Source organism: Bolinopsis microptera, chromosome 10 (assembly GCF_026151205.1).
Source record: "Bolinopsis microptera isolate Bmic1 chromosome 10, MBARI_Bmic_1.0, whole genome shotgun sequence".
Taxonomy (NCBI): domain Eukaryota; kingdom Metazoa; phylum Ctenophora; class Tentaculata; order Lobata; family Bolinopsidae; genus Bolinopsis; species Bolinopsis microptera.
The window spans coordinates 9,817,621-9,837,089 of record NC_087081.1 but is presented as its reverse complement, the minus strand read 5'-3'; the positions used below and the strand labels follow the sequence as shown (position 1 = coordinate 9,837,089).

General features: G+C 36.9%; 2 protein-coding genes across 5 annotated transcripts in view; one reads left to right on the top strand and one right to left on the bottom strand.

Annotated features, from left to right (window-relative positions):
• The window catches only part of LOC134822471 (serine/threonine-protein phosphatase with EF-hands 2-like), a 109,184-nt gene that overhangs the window by 26,055 nt on the left and 63,660 nt on the right, over positions 1-19,469 (bottom strand). Inside the window, exons 2-7 of one of the 4 annotated variants that reach the window (XM_063833571.1) lie at positions 15,141-15,297; positions 12,119-12,187; positions 11,334-11,504; positions 11,031-11,206; positions 10,594-10,708; positions 10,289-10,335 (exon numbers count right to left, since the gene is read on the bottom strand). In XM_063833571.1, coding sequence (XP_063689641.1) covers positions 10,289-10,335; positions 10,594-10,708; positions 11,031-11,206; positions 11,334-11,504; positions 12,119-12,187; positions 15,141-15,228 — 666 coding nt within the window. In that variant the 5' untranslated portion in view covers positions 15,229-15,297. Of the gene's footprint in view, positions 1-10,288; positions 10,336-10,593; positions 10,709-11,030; positions 11,207-11,333; positions 11,505-11,843; positions 11,979-12,118; positions 12,188-15,140; positions 15,302-19,469 lie in introns of those variants that run through there. The other 3 variants (XM_063833570.1, XM_063833572.1, XM_063833573.1) reach the window with 3 other exon arrangements.
• Positions 7,467-10,839, top strand: LOC134822472 (anoctamin-8-like). The gene is made up of 2 exons (XM_063833575.1): positions 7,467-7,594; positions 8,287-10,839. Exon 2 carries the CDS (start codon positions 8,288-8,290, stop codon positions 10,124-10,126), a length of 1,839 nt encoding a protein of 612 aa, XP_063689645.1. The 5' UTR covers positions 7,467-7,594; position 8,287; the 3' UTR covers positions 10,127-10,839.

Sequence of the window (19,469 nt, the reverse complement as noted above, 5' to 3'; positions counted from 1 at the left end):
TACAATACTGACCTAACATATATTTGGATTATTTACGTGAATATCATACATATTAATATTATAATTTGCGTGGGTTTAAATTAATTCCCATGTGTACTATATATACCCGACTCAAGAACTGTCGGCATACACTATTAATATTACGTTACTATTACGTTACTATTACGTTACTATTACGTTAGACACTGGGTGAAATGTTACGGAACTTTTACTTACCCAAATCCCGAGAGTGCTTTTAAACAAAGCTAGCATGTTATAATTTATCGAGCAACACTTATCATATTTCAGTTTTAACACTGATCTTAAATCCAGAAACCCTACAATGTCGTACAAGATAATATAAGAGAAGAGCGAGACCCAATATAGCTTATCAATATTAAAAGGGATTTTACACAATTCACTATATTAATTCCTAGTGTTAAGTAACACTTATACAATGTGAGCATTACAACTACACCCAGGTTGTCTAGACTATAAGAGTAATGTCACATTACTAATGTGTGTATTATTAGGTTAACTGTGGTGACTAGCTCCATGGCAATCCATAATTCTCAAAATATGACACGTAATGTTAATCAATATTACACTTTTACGTATAAAATCACTGGCCTCAGTATCGTACATTTATAATCAATCAATTAGGTACGCCTGAGTGGACTTTCAAATCACAATACATGATCAGCAAATACCAAGATTAGTGAATCCAAGTGAACAGTAAATTAGTTACGTAGATAATATTACAGTTATTGGGCGCTCTAGAATTATATCTGCACTGATTCAATGTTCCTTTTGTCATATTGTGACAACCAACATTGTAACTTTGTTAGCGTAAACTTTCCTTATTAATTTCAGACAAACACCCTATCATATACCTCTCTGATCATGCGACAGTCGACCTGCGGCACTGATTGTCATTCATTTGGAAACACTCCTCAGTCCTCATATAATTATATAATCAAGAGGCTTGCATAGGGTAAAGCACATAATTTTGTCATTTTTGGTAATTTTCCGACTGCCTGATATAAACCATGGGTTTTAACCTCGTCTGAAATTCCGATTTAGATGAAACCTCCACCATGTTATAGTAGACAGTCTAGGCAAGTTCTAACACAAAAATGATCGAAATTGCTGGGGTTGAAGATGTTCAAAAAAATTATTTTGAAAAAATGACAAAATTAGGTGACTTTACTTAATTTTGTCACCCCGAACCTAATTTTGTCACTTGAAGATTGTGCAAAAAGTAACCGTTTCTCGGTATTTTAGACTACCTGGATGCATCATTCGAGCGCTTTTTTACCAACATTGACCTCAAAAATCCCAAAGATATGATGTTTTCATAGTTTTGTAGCTTGATGAAAAGATGACACTTTTTGGGTATCTAATCTTAGAAAATAGCCCCCAAATGCCCCTGAAACCACTGGCATCTTGAAAACTTTCTATGAAGCATGAATCAATATTGGTTACTGATTCACGAAACTATATTTACCAATAGCTCTTTAAAACCCAGAATTACAGTATATTTCTCGGCGAAAATATGCTATTATAAGTGTTTAAATGCTATTATAAGTGCCTTATACATATCCTATGGGCAAAAAAACTTCAGAATAGTTGTATAAGGCCATTTTCAACACAATCTGTGATTTACAAGAAATTTGAGAAAGGTCGATTTTTTTGACAAAATTAGGTACTTTTGGCAAAATCGAACCTAATTTTGTCACCCTCTGTAACTCTAACAATAATTGCGCTAGAGACTTGAAAATTTGTACGTATACTTCTGCTGTAGAAGATATTTGAAATATGCAATGGCATGAAGCTAGCTCAATTACTTTTGAAATAGCAATAAATCAAAATTTTGAAAATTCCTTAAGAAAACTTTAAGGATCTTATTTATTTTTCGGGTTAACAGTTTCGCCTTCATTTTTGACACAGATGCAAAAGAGCTAGAAACTTAAACTTTGTAGGAGCAGTTTCAGCAAAGTCTAAGCTTTCTTTTTATACACAAACCTTTTCTTTCAAGCTGAAATTCCGAGCCGAGGCAGTTTTTCAGAGCAAAATGACAAAATTAGGTACCCTGACAAAATTACGTGCCTTACCCTATAATGAACATATTGACATGGGTGTAGGGTTGAGCCTGTACGGAACCTAGTAGTAATAGTCCTTATACAACAAGAAGTTAGAGCCTAGCCAGGAGTAAGGGAGTTTTAAAGATGATAACCATTGCAACAGCTGTAGTAGTTATAGTCAGGAGTAAGGGAGTTTTAAAGATGATAACCATTGCAACAGCTGTAGTAGTTATAGTCAGGAGTAAGGGAGTTTTAAAGATGATAACCATTGCAACAGCTGTAGTAGTTATAGTCAGGAGTAAGGGAGTTTTAAAGATGATAACCATTGCAACAGCTGTAGTAGTTATAGTCAGGGAGTTTTAAAGATGATAACCATAGCAACAGCTGTAGTAGTTATAGTCAGGAGTAAGGGAGTTTTAAAGATGATAACCATTGCAACAGCTGTAGTAGTTATAGTCAGGAGTAAGGGAGTTTTAAAGATGATAACCATAGCAACAGCTGTAGTAGTTATAGTCAGGAGTAAGGGAGTTTTAAAGATGATAACCATTGCAACAGCTGTAGTAGTTATAGTCAGGAGTAAGGGATATGACATTTGTTGCTTTGTTAGAGGATAATATAACTTTGCACCACTAACAATATAAGAACATCATACCCTCAGTACATCAGTAAACTAATCCCTCAGGTTATCCAGTAGCCTGTGTATCAAGCTAGACGTTAGTGTTACCGGGTAGGTAGACAATACGTTAGTTAAGGTGTGTAGTAGCACATAGTGTACTATAGTGTAGTATAGTGTACTATATTGTAGTATATTATAGTATATTATAATGTAGTAGTTTCCAGTCCTTACCTTTTATTCAAGTACATTTCTGGGATGTTTTGATTAAACACTGGTGAGTATCTTAATAGTGGTGTTATTAAACTTTAATTTATTATTATTACATAATACATAATATAATATGTATTTGGTAAGACGTTAATGTAAGTGTTGCTCCGCTAGATTCTCATTACCCTACCAGTAACACGTTAAGTAACAGATGGTGTCTAGATTACCAGCCATTAGTACACACTTACTGCGAGGAGGACAGGTTTACCTGTTACTTCACGGGTGTAACCTGACCACTTACTGACTATTTAGGCTGGCATTTGTGCCACCTGGGGTTGGGTGTATTACATTTGATCCACCACAATTGGTAGAGCACGATCTTTCACTCACCAACACTGCCTTTAACTTTTTCTACAACTCATCACTCTATTCTCTACTCTATTTCCTCTGTAACCAACCATGACCCTAATATATATACAAGCTATTCATTAGCCTTTAAAAAGCTTTGTTTATAATGTGAGGGGGTGAAATGTCCCCTGTGTATCGTCAGTATGTCTACCACAGTGCACAGTGCACAGTATCACAGTGCACAGTGCACAGTGCACAGTGCATCACACAGGTTTCTTTTCTTCGCCAGGTGTTAATTGATGGTGGCGTATAGGCTCCTTAAAACATCTTTCTGTTTTTGTGTCTCTACTTCTTCTCTAATGCTTGACATTCACTATTCAGCTACTGTCTTGTTCTCTTGAACTATATCGTATATTTCTTGTGGGCTTGTGAGGACCAGACAGAAATCATTATCAGACTTAAAATAATTGATAAATTATGAGGGATATAGATAGTCAGTTCATCTTTTGGAATTAGACTAGACCGATTTCTAACATTCCTCAAAAGCACTTTTGAATATAAGCTTTAAATTAAATACACATTACACACTATTATACAATATAATACAGCTGCAAGCCTTGATAACATGGCTTTTAATGCAATATGCAGAGTTCGTCTGGGGGAAATTAAATTGCAGCCGTTGCGTAACAAGGTTTGTTTTTGTGATTTTCAACACACAGTGGTAAAGTGTAAACAGTGGAGGTATTTAATGGGCATTTTGGAGGACTAATGAGATGAAAAGGGTAACTCTAAAAGCATTGTATGCTACTGTACTGTACATTAGAGGGTAGTAAAACTAGGTAAATAATAACGCATTTTGCTTAGAGTACTGTGTACAGACTATTACAGTATTAAATATCAACAGTGATGTAATGTTCTTAAAGAAAAATAGCTCTGCTGTGTTGTCCAACATCTCATTGTTTCCTCGTGTAAATCATGAACAGGAACATGAAATTATAACAAAGAAGCATCGAAATAATTTTCATAATTCTGAATAAAATAGAGGCATTGAAACTTAACCATGCTCTTTGCTAAAACAAAAAGTAGCGACAACAATTACATAACGTACTGTTCTATAGCGACAACAATTACACAACGCCCTGTTCTATGGGGTAGCGCTTCTAATTTATGCTCATACTGACTCATATTGAATATTCACTCATACATTGACTAATACTGCCTTATATTGACTCATAAACCTCTAATTCTAAGATTTTTTCATGCTCAGAAAATTTCTCTACAAAATTCACATGCAACGTCATGCAGACAGCCTGCTTGATATTGACTTTATAATTTTGTAACAATCTTAATTTACGTACATAAATTAATATACTGCCAGTTTCAGTTTGCATAATGTATGATATTATTAGTTAGTCATCTTTTGTGTGTAACTGTGAGCTCATCACGCAGCAATATGTAAAACACGCTTCATTTTATCCTCCTTTTGTTATTTTTAGCTGCTTGATATCTTTGTAGTGTCCTCATTATCTTCTTAATATCATCTTAATGTCTTCTCATTCTTCTCAAATATTCCGACGAAAATATTTAGACATGACGAATACTGCAAGTTGGCGAGTTTGCAGTCCAGCATTACGAACTACGAAGGTATAATCATCACATCACGTGACCCCACACAGTTTATTCTTTGTTGTTGATGAGGGTTTAACGCTGCTATGTACGGTTGTGGTGTATACTGTATAGTGCAGCTGTTCGTTTGTACTGGTGTAGTTACTTGGTGCTGTTTGTTGTGTTGTATAGTGCAGCTGTTCGTTTGTACTGGTGTAGTTACTTGGTGCTGCTTGTTGTGTTGTATAGTGCAGCTGTTCGTTTGCACTGGTGTAGTTACTTGGTGCTGTTTGTTGTGTTGTATAGTGCAGCTGTTCGTTTGTACTGGTGTAGTTACTTGGTGCTGTTTGTTGTGTTGTATAAAGCAGCTGTTCGTTTGTACTGGTGTAGTTACTTGGTGCTGCTTGTTGTGTTGTATAAAAGTATAAAGCAGCTGTTCGTTTGTACTGGTGTAGTTACTTGGTGCTGTACGGTTGTGGTGTTCGTTTGATTTTACCAGCTCTACAAACCTGACTAACTAACATGTTTACTAACATGTTTACTAACATGTTTCTAGCGGTTACTACTTTATTGCCTACCAACTTTCATGATACCTGAGATACACGTGCTAGGCTTATTCCATGTTAATTATGAGGTAATAATTAGCTCGATTATTGTTAGACTGGTCATATTTAGATATTTAATACCGTGTGGTTGCGTTGTAATGTTAGATACCGTGTTACATGTGCGTGTGTACATACAATTCAATGATGTAGAGTTTGTTTGCATTTATCTCAGCACCCATTTGTTCACTCTTGTTGTTTTGTTACATTTGTGTATACAATATTGCGGAGTTAGTCTGCGTTGTTGTTCCTTAACAGGGCCAGGTTTGTTGTGATATAGAAACTTTGTATTTCGGTTTTGAGAGTCTCGCCAACTGGTCACAGCCGGCTAAAAGTCTGTTAGAAGCTGGCTATGAGACAACTGGTCACAGCCGGCTGAAAGTCTGTTAGAAGCTGGCTATGAGCCGGTTAGAAAATAGAAGCCCACCAATAGCAACTTAATTTGTGAACAAATTAAGCATCTGACCGTAATTAAAGTGTCGTTTATCGATTGATTTGCCTTAATTAGGATGATGAACGACCATATTATAAATAATTATGAACATTTCATCTATTTTATTTGTGACCGATCATTGGGCAGGCAGACGGGCTGACCATTTATTTGATCAGTTCTCTTCAATATTCATGACTAAATTATGTATTCACACACTTACATATTTTGTGGCAACCGATTGTAAATCAAATAATTTACAGAGGTTGGTCAACAAATTTTAGGTCACAAATATCAATAATTCGCAGATTCCAACTGGACAGAAATTTAAGGAATCTTTCTCCATCACTGAGTTAGAAGTAGCTCTATGAGGAGTGTAAATGCGTGTAATGATCAGTATTGAACCATTATACATTATACCATTATGATTATATAATACACGGTTCAAAATAATGAGTTGTGGACTATCTTACTATCTTTGAGCTCACTGGCTAAACATTATCATGTGCCCTAGTAACCAATTACACGAGTAATATCTTAAACAATGTTGAGAATGTAGATAGATACGAGGATATGGAACAGCTGCTAAATAACCCAGTACAGGGAGAGTAACACAGTCAGCTACCATGAATATTCTCTCGTGAAATGATGCATTTTTGCAGAACTTCCTGACGCACATCTAAAATAAACTACCCCGACAGCTAATAAAGTATAAACTTGACCTCACGTGACCTCACGTGACCTCACGTGACCTCACGTGATCAGCCCATGTGATCACATGCTTCTTCTACTCATGTTTGTACTCTTAGTGAACTAGGTTCCAGTTAGGCGTTACTTTACCTATCAACCAGTCAATATGAAGTGATTAACAAGTCGTTAACAAGTGATTAACAAGTCGTTAACAAGCCAGACCGGTGCCTCATGTTTAGTAATATTATAAACTAATATCCACCGCTATTTAAACTATTCTAAACAGTTTTTGGGCCGTAATTGGGCCATATAAGTCCTGATTTTCTTGACTTACGGAAACAAATGAGATGGATAAACAGTGATAAATTACACTGCCATTAATTATTATCAGATTAATTGCTATACCTAGCTAAGTTTATCAATATCATTTGTTTAAATTGTCGTGCCATTAATTATCATCATATTAATCACCAAGTTTATCATTTGTTTACTTTGATCTGAAGCCTCACACAATGTAAATTAGAAGGAAGAGGTGGAGAGAAGGGTGAACGATTGTGTGAGATTGGTGAGATTGGACAGGCGCGTCTCAAAACAAGAGCTGCTGAAGATACGGTATAATGAATGCTCTGATTCATTACCACCAGCCATTATTATAGGGTATTGTTTGGCTTGCTATTTGAATACATAATAAATACAGTATTTAATATTTATGATCATAATAATATTATGACGATTTATGCAGTTTATTGTAGCTTCCATCAACCAGACCCCGGTCTTAATCAAGATGTTGTCCATGAAATTGTCGGCCATTTCATGAACCATAAAACCACAGAAGAGCACAGAGCTGAATAAGGGAGAGGATTGATGTTTTTATAGGTATTAATCGTAAGACATGAAACCAGCAGGCTTGTCGAAAATTATTGTGCTGAATGATAATACAGAGATCTTTGCAAGAACGCAGAAAGAAAGTTGGAATAAATATTGTTAGATGCCGAGTTTAGGTGCTGTAGTAATCCCCAGACTCATTCTCGAGGTATTTTTACTGGTATATAAATTCTCCCACCATTCTTACGAACTAGTTCGAAAAGAAAACACAACCCTGTCTCCATAAGCATCATAACATCCAACATACCACACACAGGAGCTACTTCAACACACACTCACAGTTCACAAGCACGGCACACGACTCGTATAATAACTATTTAAATCCGCCTAAGTAAGATTAATATCTGCTAGTTCAGGATTTTAGCACATTCGATCCGATAAACTGATAAAGATCTACTTTCAGACAAATCGCCCATCATGTTAGAGACTAGAGTGCTTTATAAGGGTCGTGATGGTGATAATTTTACTTGTAAGCCACCCATAATAGGACCTGAGTTATTTACTTACGACATTGCCTGAAAGGTTAATCCTAGATAATCCTTTAGTTGTGCAATTAAACTTAGACGGGAATGTGAAATTGGCCACCCTTTTCACCTTAGATATACTACGCAATGAATCGAATAGTCGCTGGATGCGGTCAAAGATATCATAAAAATGCATGTCGACAGTTTACACCTCAACATGTAGGCATTTCCAGCATATGAAAGACACCACAATTATTTTGCGTATCATATATTTATTTCTTTTATAGTAACATATCTGAACTTCATTTGCACTACAACGTCATGTTGTAAGAAAACTCCAATTTAACTTTTGTAAAACTAATTTCAATTTCACTAGGATGGAGCAATATTACCCAGGAGACATGGCGAGCAACCCTGAGGATCACATGACCAACTCTATCATTATCAAGCTCTCGATAAAAACTGGGGATGAATCTTTAGTTGAGGAACAATTGGAGGGTCTTTTCAGAGAAAATGGATTGAATGTATTGAAATCTCCATCTCAAAACGATCCAACTATTCGATTTTTACAAGTCTACTTAGAAAGGAATCCTATGGAAACGGATCAAAGCTGTGTAGTGTCAAGTGGTAAAGATATCCGAGATTTATACGAGATGATATTGGAGTTACAAGGTGATTTTGAAGGATATAAATCAGATGTAAGTTTCGTTGCTCAACTGAGAAAAAAGAAAATTGTCTCTGAAATATTTCCCTTGCACAATAAAACAGACACGCAGGCTTTGATGAAATCTTGGGTCAGCAACTTCTGGGGGAAACAGCCGATATATGCGGTTAACGAATACTTTGGCACAGACATAGCCACATATTTTAGCTGGATGGGGTTTTACTCCACATCCCTCATCTTCCCCTGTCTAATAGGACTAACTCAAAAAGCCCACCAATACTATAACCCAGAGGAACAAATCTCATGGGTATCAGTTCTGGGCGTGGTCGTGAACTTCTTCTGGGCAGCCTTCTTTTTGTTGGGCTGGGGTTCCATAAATGATAATGTGCTTCCTTGGAGTCGAGAAAAGAATTCAAAATATGTGAAACGATCGGATTTCGGCCCTCATGGCTGGATGCCTCAAAGAGGGAAACAAGTTGTTTCACTTCTCGTCACACTGACAATGTTCATATTGTTGATTTCAACATCGTACAGCTTGCTAAAATTGGATTACGCTACAAAGGAAACCCTCATAACGAACAATGAGTACCCAAACATTCCGGACTTCATAACGAAAATCTTGATTTACATTCCAGAAATACTTCTCTCGGTCACCATCATAGCGTTCGACATGGTTTACACGGGCATCGCTGAGCGTCTCACAACATGGGAGAACTACAAGTTTACTAACACTCACGGGAACGCTCTCATGGCGAAACTGATCAGTTTCCGGCTCTTTAACGCTTTTCACACCCTTCTGTACATTGGTTTTGTGTTGAAAGATTTGGAGCTACTAGAGATTCGTCTGATGAACCTGATGGTTGTTCAACAGATAAAATCAAATGTTGGAGAAGTTTTAGGTTCCGACATGAGAGTGAGGCTACTTCAGGTTTTAGTGTCGTTAGTTCTTGTTTCATTCCTTTCTGAAGGCTTTGTAGTTAGTGTTGAGAAATTATTGGCAGCTTGCGGTATCGCCGTCATACTATTCATCGTCAAGAAACTGTTTCTGGGCAAACTCAGATTCCCCAAATTCCTAAAGATGTTTGTGTTTGTGAAGGAGCGAAGGAAGTATGAGAGCCATATTGAGAAGGAGAGCCAGTCTAGAGATTATGACTCAACATACTTGGACTACCTCGAGATGCTAATCCAATATGGCTACATTCTACTTTTCTCACCAGTGTACCCATTGGCAGCTACGTTTGCTCTCGCCAACAACTTAATAGAAATCCACACAGATGCTTTCAGACTTGTGAAAATGAGCAAGAGGCCTTTTCCCACTTACGCCGCACCCAGTAAATTCTGGCAACATGGTTTTACTCTAATGACTATTTGTGGTGTAGTCACAAACAGCCAGATTATCAGAAATTCGATGGTTTTGGGACAAATGCCGTTCAAAAGGAGTATTTTTGTCTTCTTTGTTATCTTTTTAGTAGCATATATTGGGGTAAGAAAGTTCTTTAAAGGAGTAGAAAGAAATATTGAACATAGTTTCACGAGTAATAAAAAGGATTGACTAGAACCAGATCTCAAATTTATTTGAGAAACCTGAGAAATTTCTTTAAAAGCGCCACACATTTACCAATTACCATAGTTAGATTATTTTTATATTTTGAATGCGCATAATATACTATTACTGTACAATTATTGCATGTATTTTCATATAACATTTACTGACCTTAAAGAAGATCATTAACAAGTCGTCAAGCGAACCGTGAAGATCTCCTGAAACATTTATCTAGAATTATTGATCTGTTCGAGAGAGTATGTTGGTAGAAATTTCTGTATTATAAAATCATAAAATACATAATATTCTTGTTAAAGTTATGTAAAGTTATGTTTATCAATATAATAATACTCCAATGATATTGTATAACTCCATTGCGGGACTGTAATTATTAATTGGTGTGTCATTATGTGATTTATAAAAGCAATGATTCGTTAATTTTCAATCAGGAAAGTTGTTGAAATGCGATATTTTACCTACTACAGTAACTTTGCCAGCGATTGATGTCACGGTATATTGCACGTTCTCAATTTTCATGAAATGCTTTCTGGCTTCAGCCAACAAAATCAACAAATGTTTAGCGTCCAATACCTGCAGAAAGGGGATTAATTACGATGTTACATAATAGTTAAAAAAGATTATTGCTTTATTGGCATAATTGATTGATTTTTATAATAATTTTCAATTATATCTTAGTAGCGTTTCCTTTTACGGTTTTAAACTAGAAGGTGATCTCGTAATTTCTATCTTGCTTGCATCATATTATGAGCAACATAAACATACAACTTATATCATCGCAACCTGCATTTTTAAATGCAGGTAAAAATTAAATCTCAATGTACAATGTATGTACATTGTACATTGTACATACTATTTGTAATAAAGGCAGTAGTTCTTTCAACGAGACTCGTACCTGCCTTTCTTTAAATGCCTCTATAAAAATCTTGATTTGATTCTCATCTATTGGAAACACCAGATCAGGCCCCTTGTAATCCGGATCAATTGTTACATAGTCCGGGTTGGATAATTTTGAGAAGTATTCCGAGGTTTCTGCTTGGTCGTTCTTTTCGTTTTGCATGGCATTGAATGCTGAAATGTCATTGTTAAAAACGTGTACATAGAAAAGAGGAAAAAAATGTTGTAAAGCAATTAAAAATTCAAGGATAAAAACCAAGAAAAGTTTTAAATCAGCGAAAGAAACTCATCTGTCTCTTACCATCAGGAAGGCCAGAAATAATATCATTAAAGAAGTTATACAACTTGAGCTGTTCGTTCTCACTAGCATATTCCATGGTTTGAAATATTGTCCAGGTGCATCGCCTCCTGACTTCTAGTTCGGCTCTCCACCTTCTGAACCATCTCTGTATCATCAATGTTGCTCTCAATTCTGAGCAAAAATCTGTATAAGTTTGATTATTTTAAGTTTCTAATATATATAATACTTACGTCATAACGCCAATAGGTTAAGAATTGAAATAGCATTTAGAATGAGGCACAATATTTGGTATGGCAAAGTAGTGCTATGATCTATGAAGCAAAGACGAGCATTTTTTGTGGCATAAAAAAATAGGGATAATTTCCCAGCATTTTCTGCATGAGCATTTGTCTCCTATGCCGTGATAATAACGTTTCAAAATAATGCTACAAACGATTCTTGTTAGCAAATTGAACAGTTTAAGAGAGAAGAACTACAATCAGCTGCTTCATACTTTTGCGAGAAACCCACCTCGAGAGGATATATATAAGACAGGCATGTAAATTGCAAGAGTTAAAAGCTACCAGAATTATAGTAATGTTAGCATGAAATAAAGTGTACCAAAGACGAAATTCAAATGCAACAGGACTAAGTAACCGTGAATATAGCGAGTAGCGATATTAACAGATTATGGCATGATGATAAGATTAATAGATGATAATATAAATGATAAGAAGTGCTGATCTTGTAATAACCCTTAAAGTGCAACAAGCGTAGTAAGCTGTATAGCAGATGAGAATACTTACGACTTACACCACCAATTTTTGACGATGATGTGATTGAATTTTGTGGAATGAGAGGATTTTGTCCTGATTCTGAAACAAATAATCTTTTGCAGAGGACATATTGAACAACCAAATAAAATTTCTGCAGAAAATCGACGGTATTTGTGTTATTGTGTCATCTTAACCCATTAGGGACGACGAGTTTTAAAGTTTGCCGATTTTGATGCCGTTTAACACACTAGGTCACTTTACAGCAAAAATGAGATATCCAAAAAAGCTAATCTGTATCTCGTTTACTTTAAAAGATACAGCTATGGTCGCATACGACCCATTCGTCCGGGTCGCAAACGACCCATCACGGTTTTTCGGCTTTAACTTCTAAAACAAAGAAGTTAGGATAAAATAAAATAAAAAGCATAAGTTAAAAACATATGGTCAATACTGTGTGACTCTAACTTTTTAAAAATAAAGAATTTGGGTCATTAACGACCCACTCGGCTCACTTGCTTATTACTACATATGTCCATGTAACTTCTTGAATTCAGCCTAAAGCATGACATCATAAGTTCAAAATCGCCTCTCAGCAAGTGATAATCATCATAAACTGCGAAAATCGGTTAAATGGGTCATTAGCGACCCACTAGGACCACAAAATTGATTAATTAAATATAATGTTGTCAAACTTTTACAAATATTAGTATAAAAACATGTTATATCTTGGTCATTACTCCTGTACGTTGATTTAAGTTTTAAAATCGATCAACTGGGTCAATAACGACCCACTCGGAAGTTGAACCACGACATTAATTATCAGTATCATGTTGTTCTACCATCAAGAAAGACACTCGTAGGTCTTAATTCCACGCAAACCACGGGTGGCTGACTACTAGCCCTTCTGAGATTTGGAGTCTCACGGTAATCTGCAGATCACGTCACCCAATGACTGACGAATAATGGGTAGAATTGGATTGATGGGTAGGTGAGTTTATCAGCTGTTAGTACACGACCGTAATGTCGTGAGACAGCAAACAACATGCCTATCTTTTCCCGATTCCTAGAACGTCCAAGAAGAACTATACAACTGCTGGATTCAGATTTCAGATGGCTGCATCTACTCTCTTCGCAGCTCCCTTTCTTTACTTCTTAGGGGCCGTTCATATATTACGTAATCACTTATTGGACAATTTTTACGCCCCCCACCCCCACCACATAGCTATTATGTCAAAATTACACAAGCTTAATCATTTGGAAACTCCCCTCCCTCTCGGCCGATTACGTAATACTTGTTTTCGTTTTGAAAGTTGCCTCGTTGTTGCGGGGTTTGTTACCCAAAACGAGATAGTTGTCTGAGAGATTGCAGGTTGCAGCACCGCCAGCCAAATGGGGGGGGGGGGGGGGGGGGGGGGGGGGCTTTTTCCTTGTCCTTCTTCACAGAGCTGTAGATGTAGCCATTTGAATGCAGCAGTTGTTTAGTTATTCTCGTACTTTCTAGGGATGAAAAAAACATATTGGCATGTTGGATTAGAATATGCAATTTGACCACTCGTCTTTCAGTATTTACCCAAGGTTACATGATATCTCGTATACTTCGTTCAGGGGATTTTTCTTGAGTGACATGATCTGATCACCGTGGGACCCTGGGTCTCAAGCGGTGGGTTGTAGCAGGTCGTTTACCAAGATTCGAAATTGACGAAAAAGGTAACAGAATCTAATAAGCAACAACAACAGCATGGCTATTACCTAGCAAGTTAGGAACGAGGGCCGATTCCTTTTCTTTTGCGGCACGGCCACGGTCCTTTCGGTACAGATTTCCACGCACCATACTACCATAGTATTATAGTCAGGACGCAACTCCAGGCATATGCAGTAGTGTTATTCTCGCAGCTCTTTGATGAGTGATGACGGCCCTTCAGTTGGCCCTGGATCTCAGAAGGGCTAGTAGTCAGCCACCCGTGGTTTGCGTGGAATTAAGACCTACGAGTGTCTTTCTTGATGGTGGAACAGCATGATACTGATAATAATTGATGAGGTGGTTCAACTTCCGAGTGGGTCGTTATTGACCCAGTTGATCGATTTTAAAACTTAAATCAACGTACAGGAGTAATGACCAAGATATAACATGTTTTTATACTAATATTTGTAAAAGTTTGACAACATTATATTTAATTAATCAATTTTGTGGTCCTAGTGGGTCGCTAATGACCCATTTAACCGATTTTTCGCAGTTTATGATGATTATCACTTGCTGAGAGGCGATTTTGAACTTATGATGTCATGCTTTAGGCTGAATTCAAGAAGTTACATGGACATATGTAGTAATAAGCAAGTGAGCCGAGTGGGTCGTTAATGACCCAAATTCTTTATTTTTAAAAAGTTAGAGTCACACAGTATTGACCATATGTTTTTAACTTATGCTTTTTATTTTATTTTATCCTAACTTCTTTGTTTTAGAAGTTAAAGCCGAAAAACCGTGATGGGTCGTTTGCGACCCGGACGAGTGGGTCGTATGCGACCGCAGTTAGTAAACAGCGTCTAGCTCTGTTTGTGAACATCTGATTATCACGGGCTTTTCATATGTCTCAAGGAAATCGTTGCCCGCAACTATTTTGTCCTCAACAAAATAAGCCTACATAAAGTTTTAATGTCCCAATCAAGGCAAGAAGTAAAGTGAAATATTTTCCAATTATGACGACTAATTAGCCTAATTATTTAGTTGTTAGTAATTAATTGGGTCTCGACTGGAAAGTCAATAATGTAGCCCAATAAATTTTGAGCATATGTGCGAAAGATTCGTTGCGTTTAGTATTATGGTTTGTCCTCTATAGCCTCTAGAAAAGGTGGGTCGTAAACGACCCTATCGTCCCTAATGGGTTAATTTTAAACTGACAAAAAGGCACGTTACTCATGAGTTGAAAATGAATTTTAGGTAAAATGAGGAATTAAATAACGTAGTTGATTATATAATGATTAAAAAGGATTATACTTAATGGCGTCAGTTTTTAGATAATGATGCAGATTGTTTTAATTCTTAAAAGGTACTAACGTGTTTCAGCAGAGTTGATTTCAGCAAGATCATTTAACTTCTTTAGCGCCTCTTTGTCATTGGATGTATTTGATGATGCACAACCCATTGACTTAAGATTATTCTCACATTTTTTTACTGAAAACTGAGCTCAACTTTGTTTTGACATTACATTCCTGTACAAAGGTTTCTTGCATAAAATTAGGTGAAAATCACAAATATATACAAAAACTATCTTACTAAACGTACATATAATAATGATATTATAAATCACATCTTGCTCAAGAAGCCCTGTTGTACATACAATGCACAGGGTGTCAAAAAAGCTACCAAATGTAATAACTCAAGAATGTTTGAGAACGTAATTTATCATTCACAGTGGCTGCATGGTATTACTTTAGAAGTCTAAGACAATTTTCAGGCCTTTAGTTCATTCAAGAAGGGTGTGATAGCCACATGACGTTTTTTACAAATAGTCTGATATCTAGCTCGATTTTTGTGCAATCAGTTGCAGTATATAAGAGTTACTAAAGTACCTAAAGTAAATATAAGATCATGTTAAATATTGACCTTGAATCACGGACCTCATTTGTTTGAAACTAAAAAGATTTATGCAATGAGCAATTTGTGTACTGATTGGACACCTTGTCAGTGGTTCATGTACACCGGACACCCAGCACTGTCAATCTGTCACTTGATTACATGCAACAGGTAGGGTGAGAATCCCTGCCACGTTTTTGGTCAGTTTCGCCGGGGCTCATGTCTTTCCTCGAGAGAGCATTAGTGTCTACAGAAAAACTGACAAATCCTAGCGAAGTCCAATCCGAACCACATCTTCCATTAGAGGTGGTGCTGGGTCAGCTGGTTACTGAACGGATTGGCCTGGAGAATGGCATAGTCCTGTTACTCTCAAGTTAACCATAGAGGGGGACAGGCGCTGTTCGCTCACGGCTGGTTCTTGGAGCCAACACCCTCAGCCCCACAGAAGTGGGAGCACTGTCGGTGGTGGCTCACCCAGATAACAGACAGTGTCTCTCCTTTTTTCTTCTTGGACTTGCATTGTTGCTGGTGAGTCAGCCAGTAGCAATGCAGCATCTCACTCACTCAATCACCTCAGCAGTTCGGTCCCTTTTCTGTTTGATTACTAGTCTCACCTGGTTCTTGACCTGTCGCCCTCAGACCTACAGAGGTGGGTGCACTGTCGGTGGTCTGTCACCCAGGTTGTCGGTGGTATCTCTCCCTCTGCCTCCCCTTTGGACATGCATTGTTGCTGGTGAGTCAGCTGGCAGCAGTGTACCATACTATTGCGTGTTTACTAATCCCCTCTTAGCTTCCAGGCTAAACTAAAATTATAAACTAACAGAAGCAGGATAGAAGCAAGAAATCATCAGAAGCCCCTCAACTTAACGAAGACTGATATCAACCGCTCTGGTACAAGCAACTCTGATAAAGTACGACACTGCTGCTTCTCTGGGAAGTCAGCACCAACAGAAATGGGGACACTCTCTGATATGAGTGCTGGAATTCTCAGCCGTTTTACTCTACAGGCTAAGTTTCTTGTTATAATTCTATTGCTCTGTTCTTTCATTTGTATTCTGTCTCACTCTTTTTTTTTTTATTTGAAAATTCAATTAATCATTATATATATAAATCAAGCGTTACATTTCAGCCATGCAAAATTACAATGACATATTTTGATATACTAAATGATAAATGGTACTGCAATATAAGTTGCTTAATGTTTGGCCGGATGACAACTAACGAGAAAAATAAACTTGATTATATAATAATTAATTCGGCTGAACCAACACATAGCAAGAGCCACATTAACGTTGGGGCCGTCTACCAAATTTGAATGACAAACATTAACAAGAAATCAAACATATCATAAATAATTATAAGGATTTTGTTCATTACAATTCCGTCACAACTGATAAAGAAAAAAAGAAAAGGACAAGCAGATAGGAAATTGGACGGACAGAAGACTGATGAGCTAATCTGGCCAGACTGTTTCGGCAGCCCAGAGGTACTTGATCAGTTTGGCCTTAAAAGTAGAAATCCGCTCTGACTGCCGGATACATACTGGTAGACTATTCCATTTCAGCATAGATCTATGAAAAAAGCTATTTCGGAAGGCATCCGAGCAGGGCACAGTGGTACTCATGTAAGTTGAGGTATCCGACATATCAATTATTTGAGCATTGTGCCTAGTGTATCGGGTGCCCTCTGGACGGCATAGGACTATATATGTAGGGAGCGAAACTGGAATTATGCTATTCACTATTTTATAGAAGGTCATAAGATCGTTATAAATAAACTTCTGTTTAACAGGGAGAATATTTAGTTTCTTTTGCTCTGTAGCAAGTTTATCGTCATTATAACTGGAGTAAGGTTCACCATTGATCCATTTAATAGCCCTCTTTTGGATAGCAACAAACTGTTGAAGATGAGTTGCAGATTGAGGGGACCATATGACAGAACAATGTTCAAATATAGACCTAATTAACGCTAAATAGAACGATCTTTTCTGCCTTTTATCAGTAGTGAAATGACATGTTCTCTTAAGTAGTCCAAGTCTAGAGGTAGCTTTGGAAACAAGCGCTTTACATTGTGCACCCCGATTAAACCTGGAGTTTATTGCGACTCCTAAATCTGACTGAGAGGGCACAAAGTCAATATCACTTCCAGAAAGTTTATAAAAGAAGGTATTGAATGGCAAGTTATCCAGCACGTTTCTTTGCAGGGACACAGAGAGGGCTTTGCACTTTTGTGGGTGGAACTTCATTCGATTTCTCACTGACCAATCATATAATCTGTTGACTTTGATTTAGATTTAACGTAGGTCCAGAATTTCTTGGAGATAAGAGCATCATCGGAGTCATCCTCAACACTGAGTCTCATTCTTTCGTCCATCAAATTTTTAAATTTTGTGCGAAATGCACGAAACTTTTGTTTATGAGACTCAGAGTTGCTCCCCTTATGCCTTATTCTCCATTTCTCCTTATTTCGTAGGAGACGATCACATTCGGAGTCATACCATGGGGGCTGGAACTAAGACTTAATGGTCTTTTTAGGGATCCATCGGTCACAGGCTGCACCGAGAACTCCTCTGAATCGACTCCAGGCAAGATAAGGATCATTACACTCAAATATACTATCCCAATCGATGCTAAATAACTCAGAATTCAGGCCCCTAAAATTACCTTTACTATAATTAAAGATCTTTCTTTTAGGCTGCTTAATATACTTGGTCTTAATATCAATGTCAAATGTGATACAAAAGTGGTCGGACATACACATTTCGTTTTGATCTAAAACTTTAACATTCTTAATAAGGTTTTGAATGTTAGTGAACACAAGATCTAAGGTGTTGCCTGACTTGTGAGTAGGGGAGCTAATAAGTTGTGTATGTCCGAGGTCATCAGTGAGAAAATTTATAAAGCTAGAATGTAGCTGGCAAGATGACTGACCATCTGGCCAGGAAATCGAAGCCAAATTAAAGTCACCTACCAGAATGTGCCTTTGCAATTTTCTGGCAGATGCTAAAGTAACAAAATGTTTCTTGAAAGATTCAAAATTATCTAAGCCAAGCGTTCCTACTCTATAAAATGTTGATATACAAAAGTTTCTTCCACACTGATGGATAATAATTCAGCTTGAACACTAACTTTAGAGAACTTTAGACTCGAGATATCAATGTCTGTTCTATGGGCAATCAGAACACCACCACCGTTTTTTCTGAATTTCTTGGGCTGTGTTCCGAGGCAATGATACTCCACTGGGTATAGTAAAAGAGTGTTCAAAGGATTAACTCAAGCACATGTAGTTAACAATATATCCTGAGAGATAACAAAGTTAAGGTAACAGTATATAAGCCAAAGGTCCTATAATATAAACTAAAGGTGTAATATATAGGACTGGAAATATATAGCCTGACATTACTCTCCCCTTTAAAAAAATCTACCTCCCTTCAAAGTGAATGCATAAAAACTTTATAAGATCCTATAAGTGCTCAATATTTATATGAAATAGATATAATAAAGTCTCCCAGGATTAAATTCTCAAATATTGTCAAATAAATTAAAAAATACAAATAACCCATGCGCATGGGAATTCAATAGTCAAAATAACTTATTTATAAAAATTGACTTAAAACTGTATATTGTAGATCGTCAGCATTCATAGAACCAGGGTCTCAGTTACAGTCCTTCTGTTTGTTGACTAGACACACTTTTTGCATCATCTTTCGGTTTTTGACGGCGTTTAGAACACATCTTGTTTTCTCGATCGTTACTTGCCTCCGTATTGGCTGCTAAACTAAAATTATAAACTAACATTCGTTCCACCCCT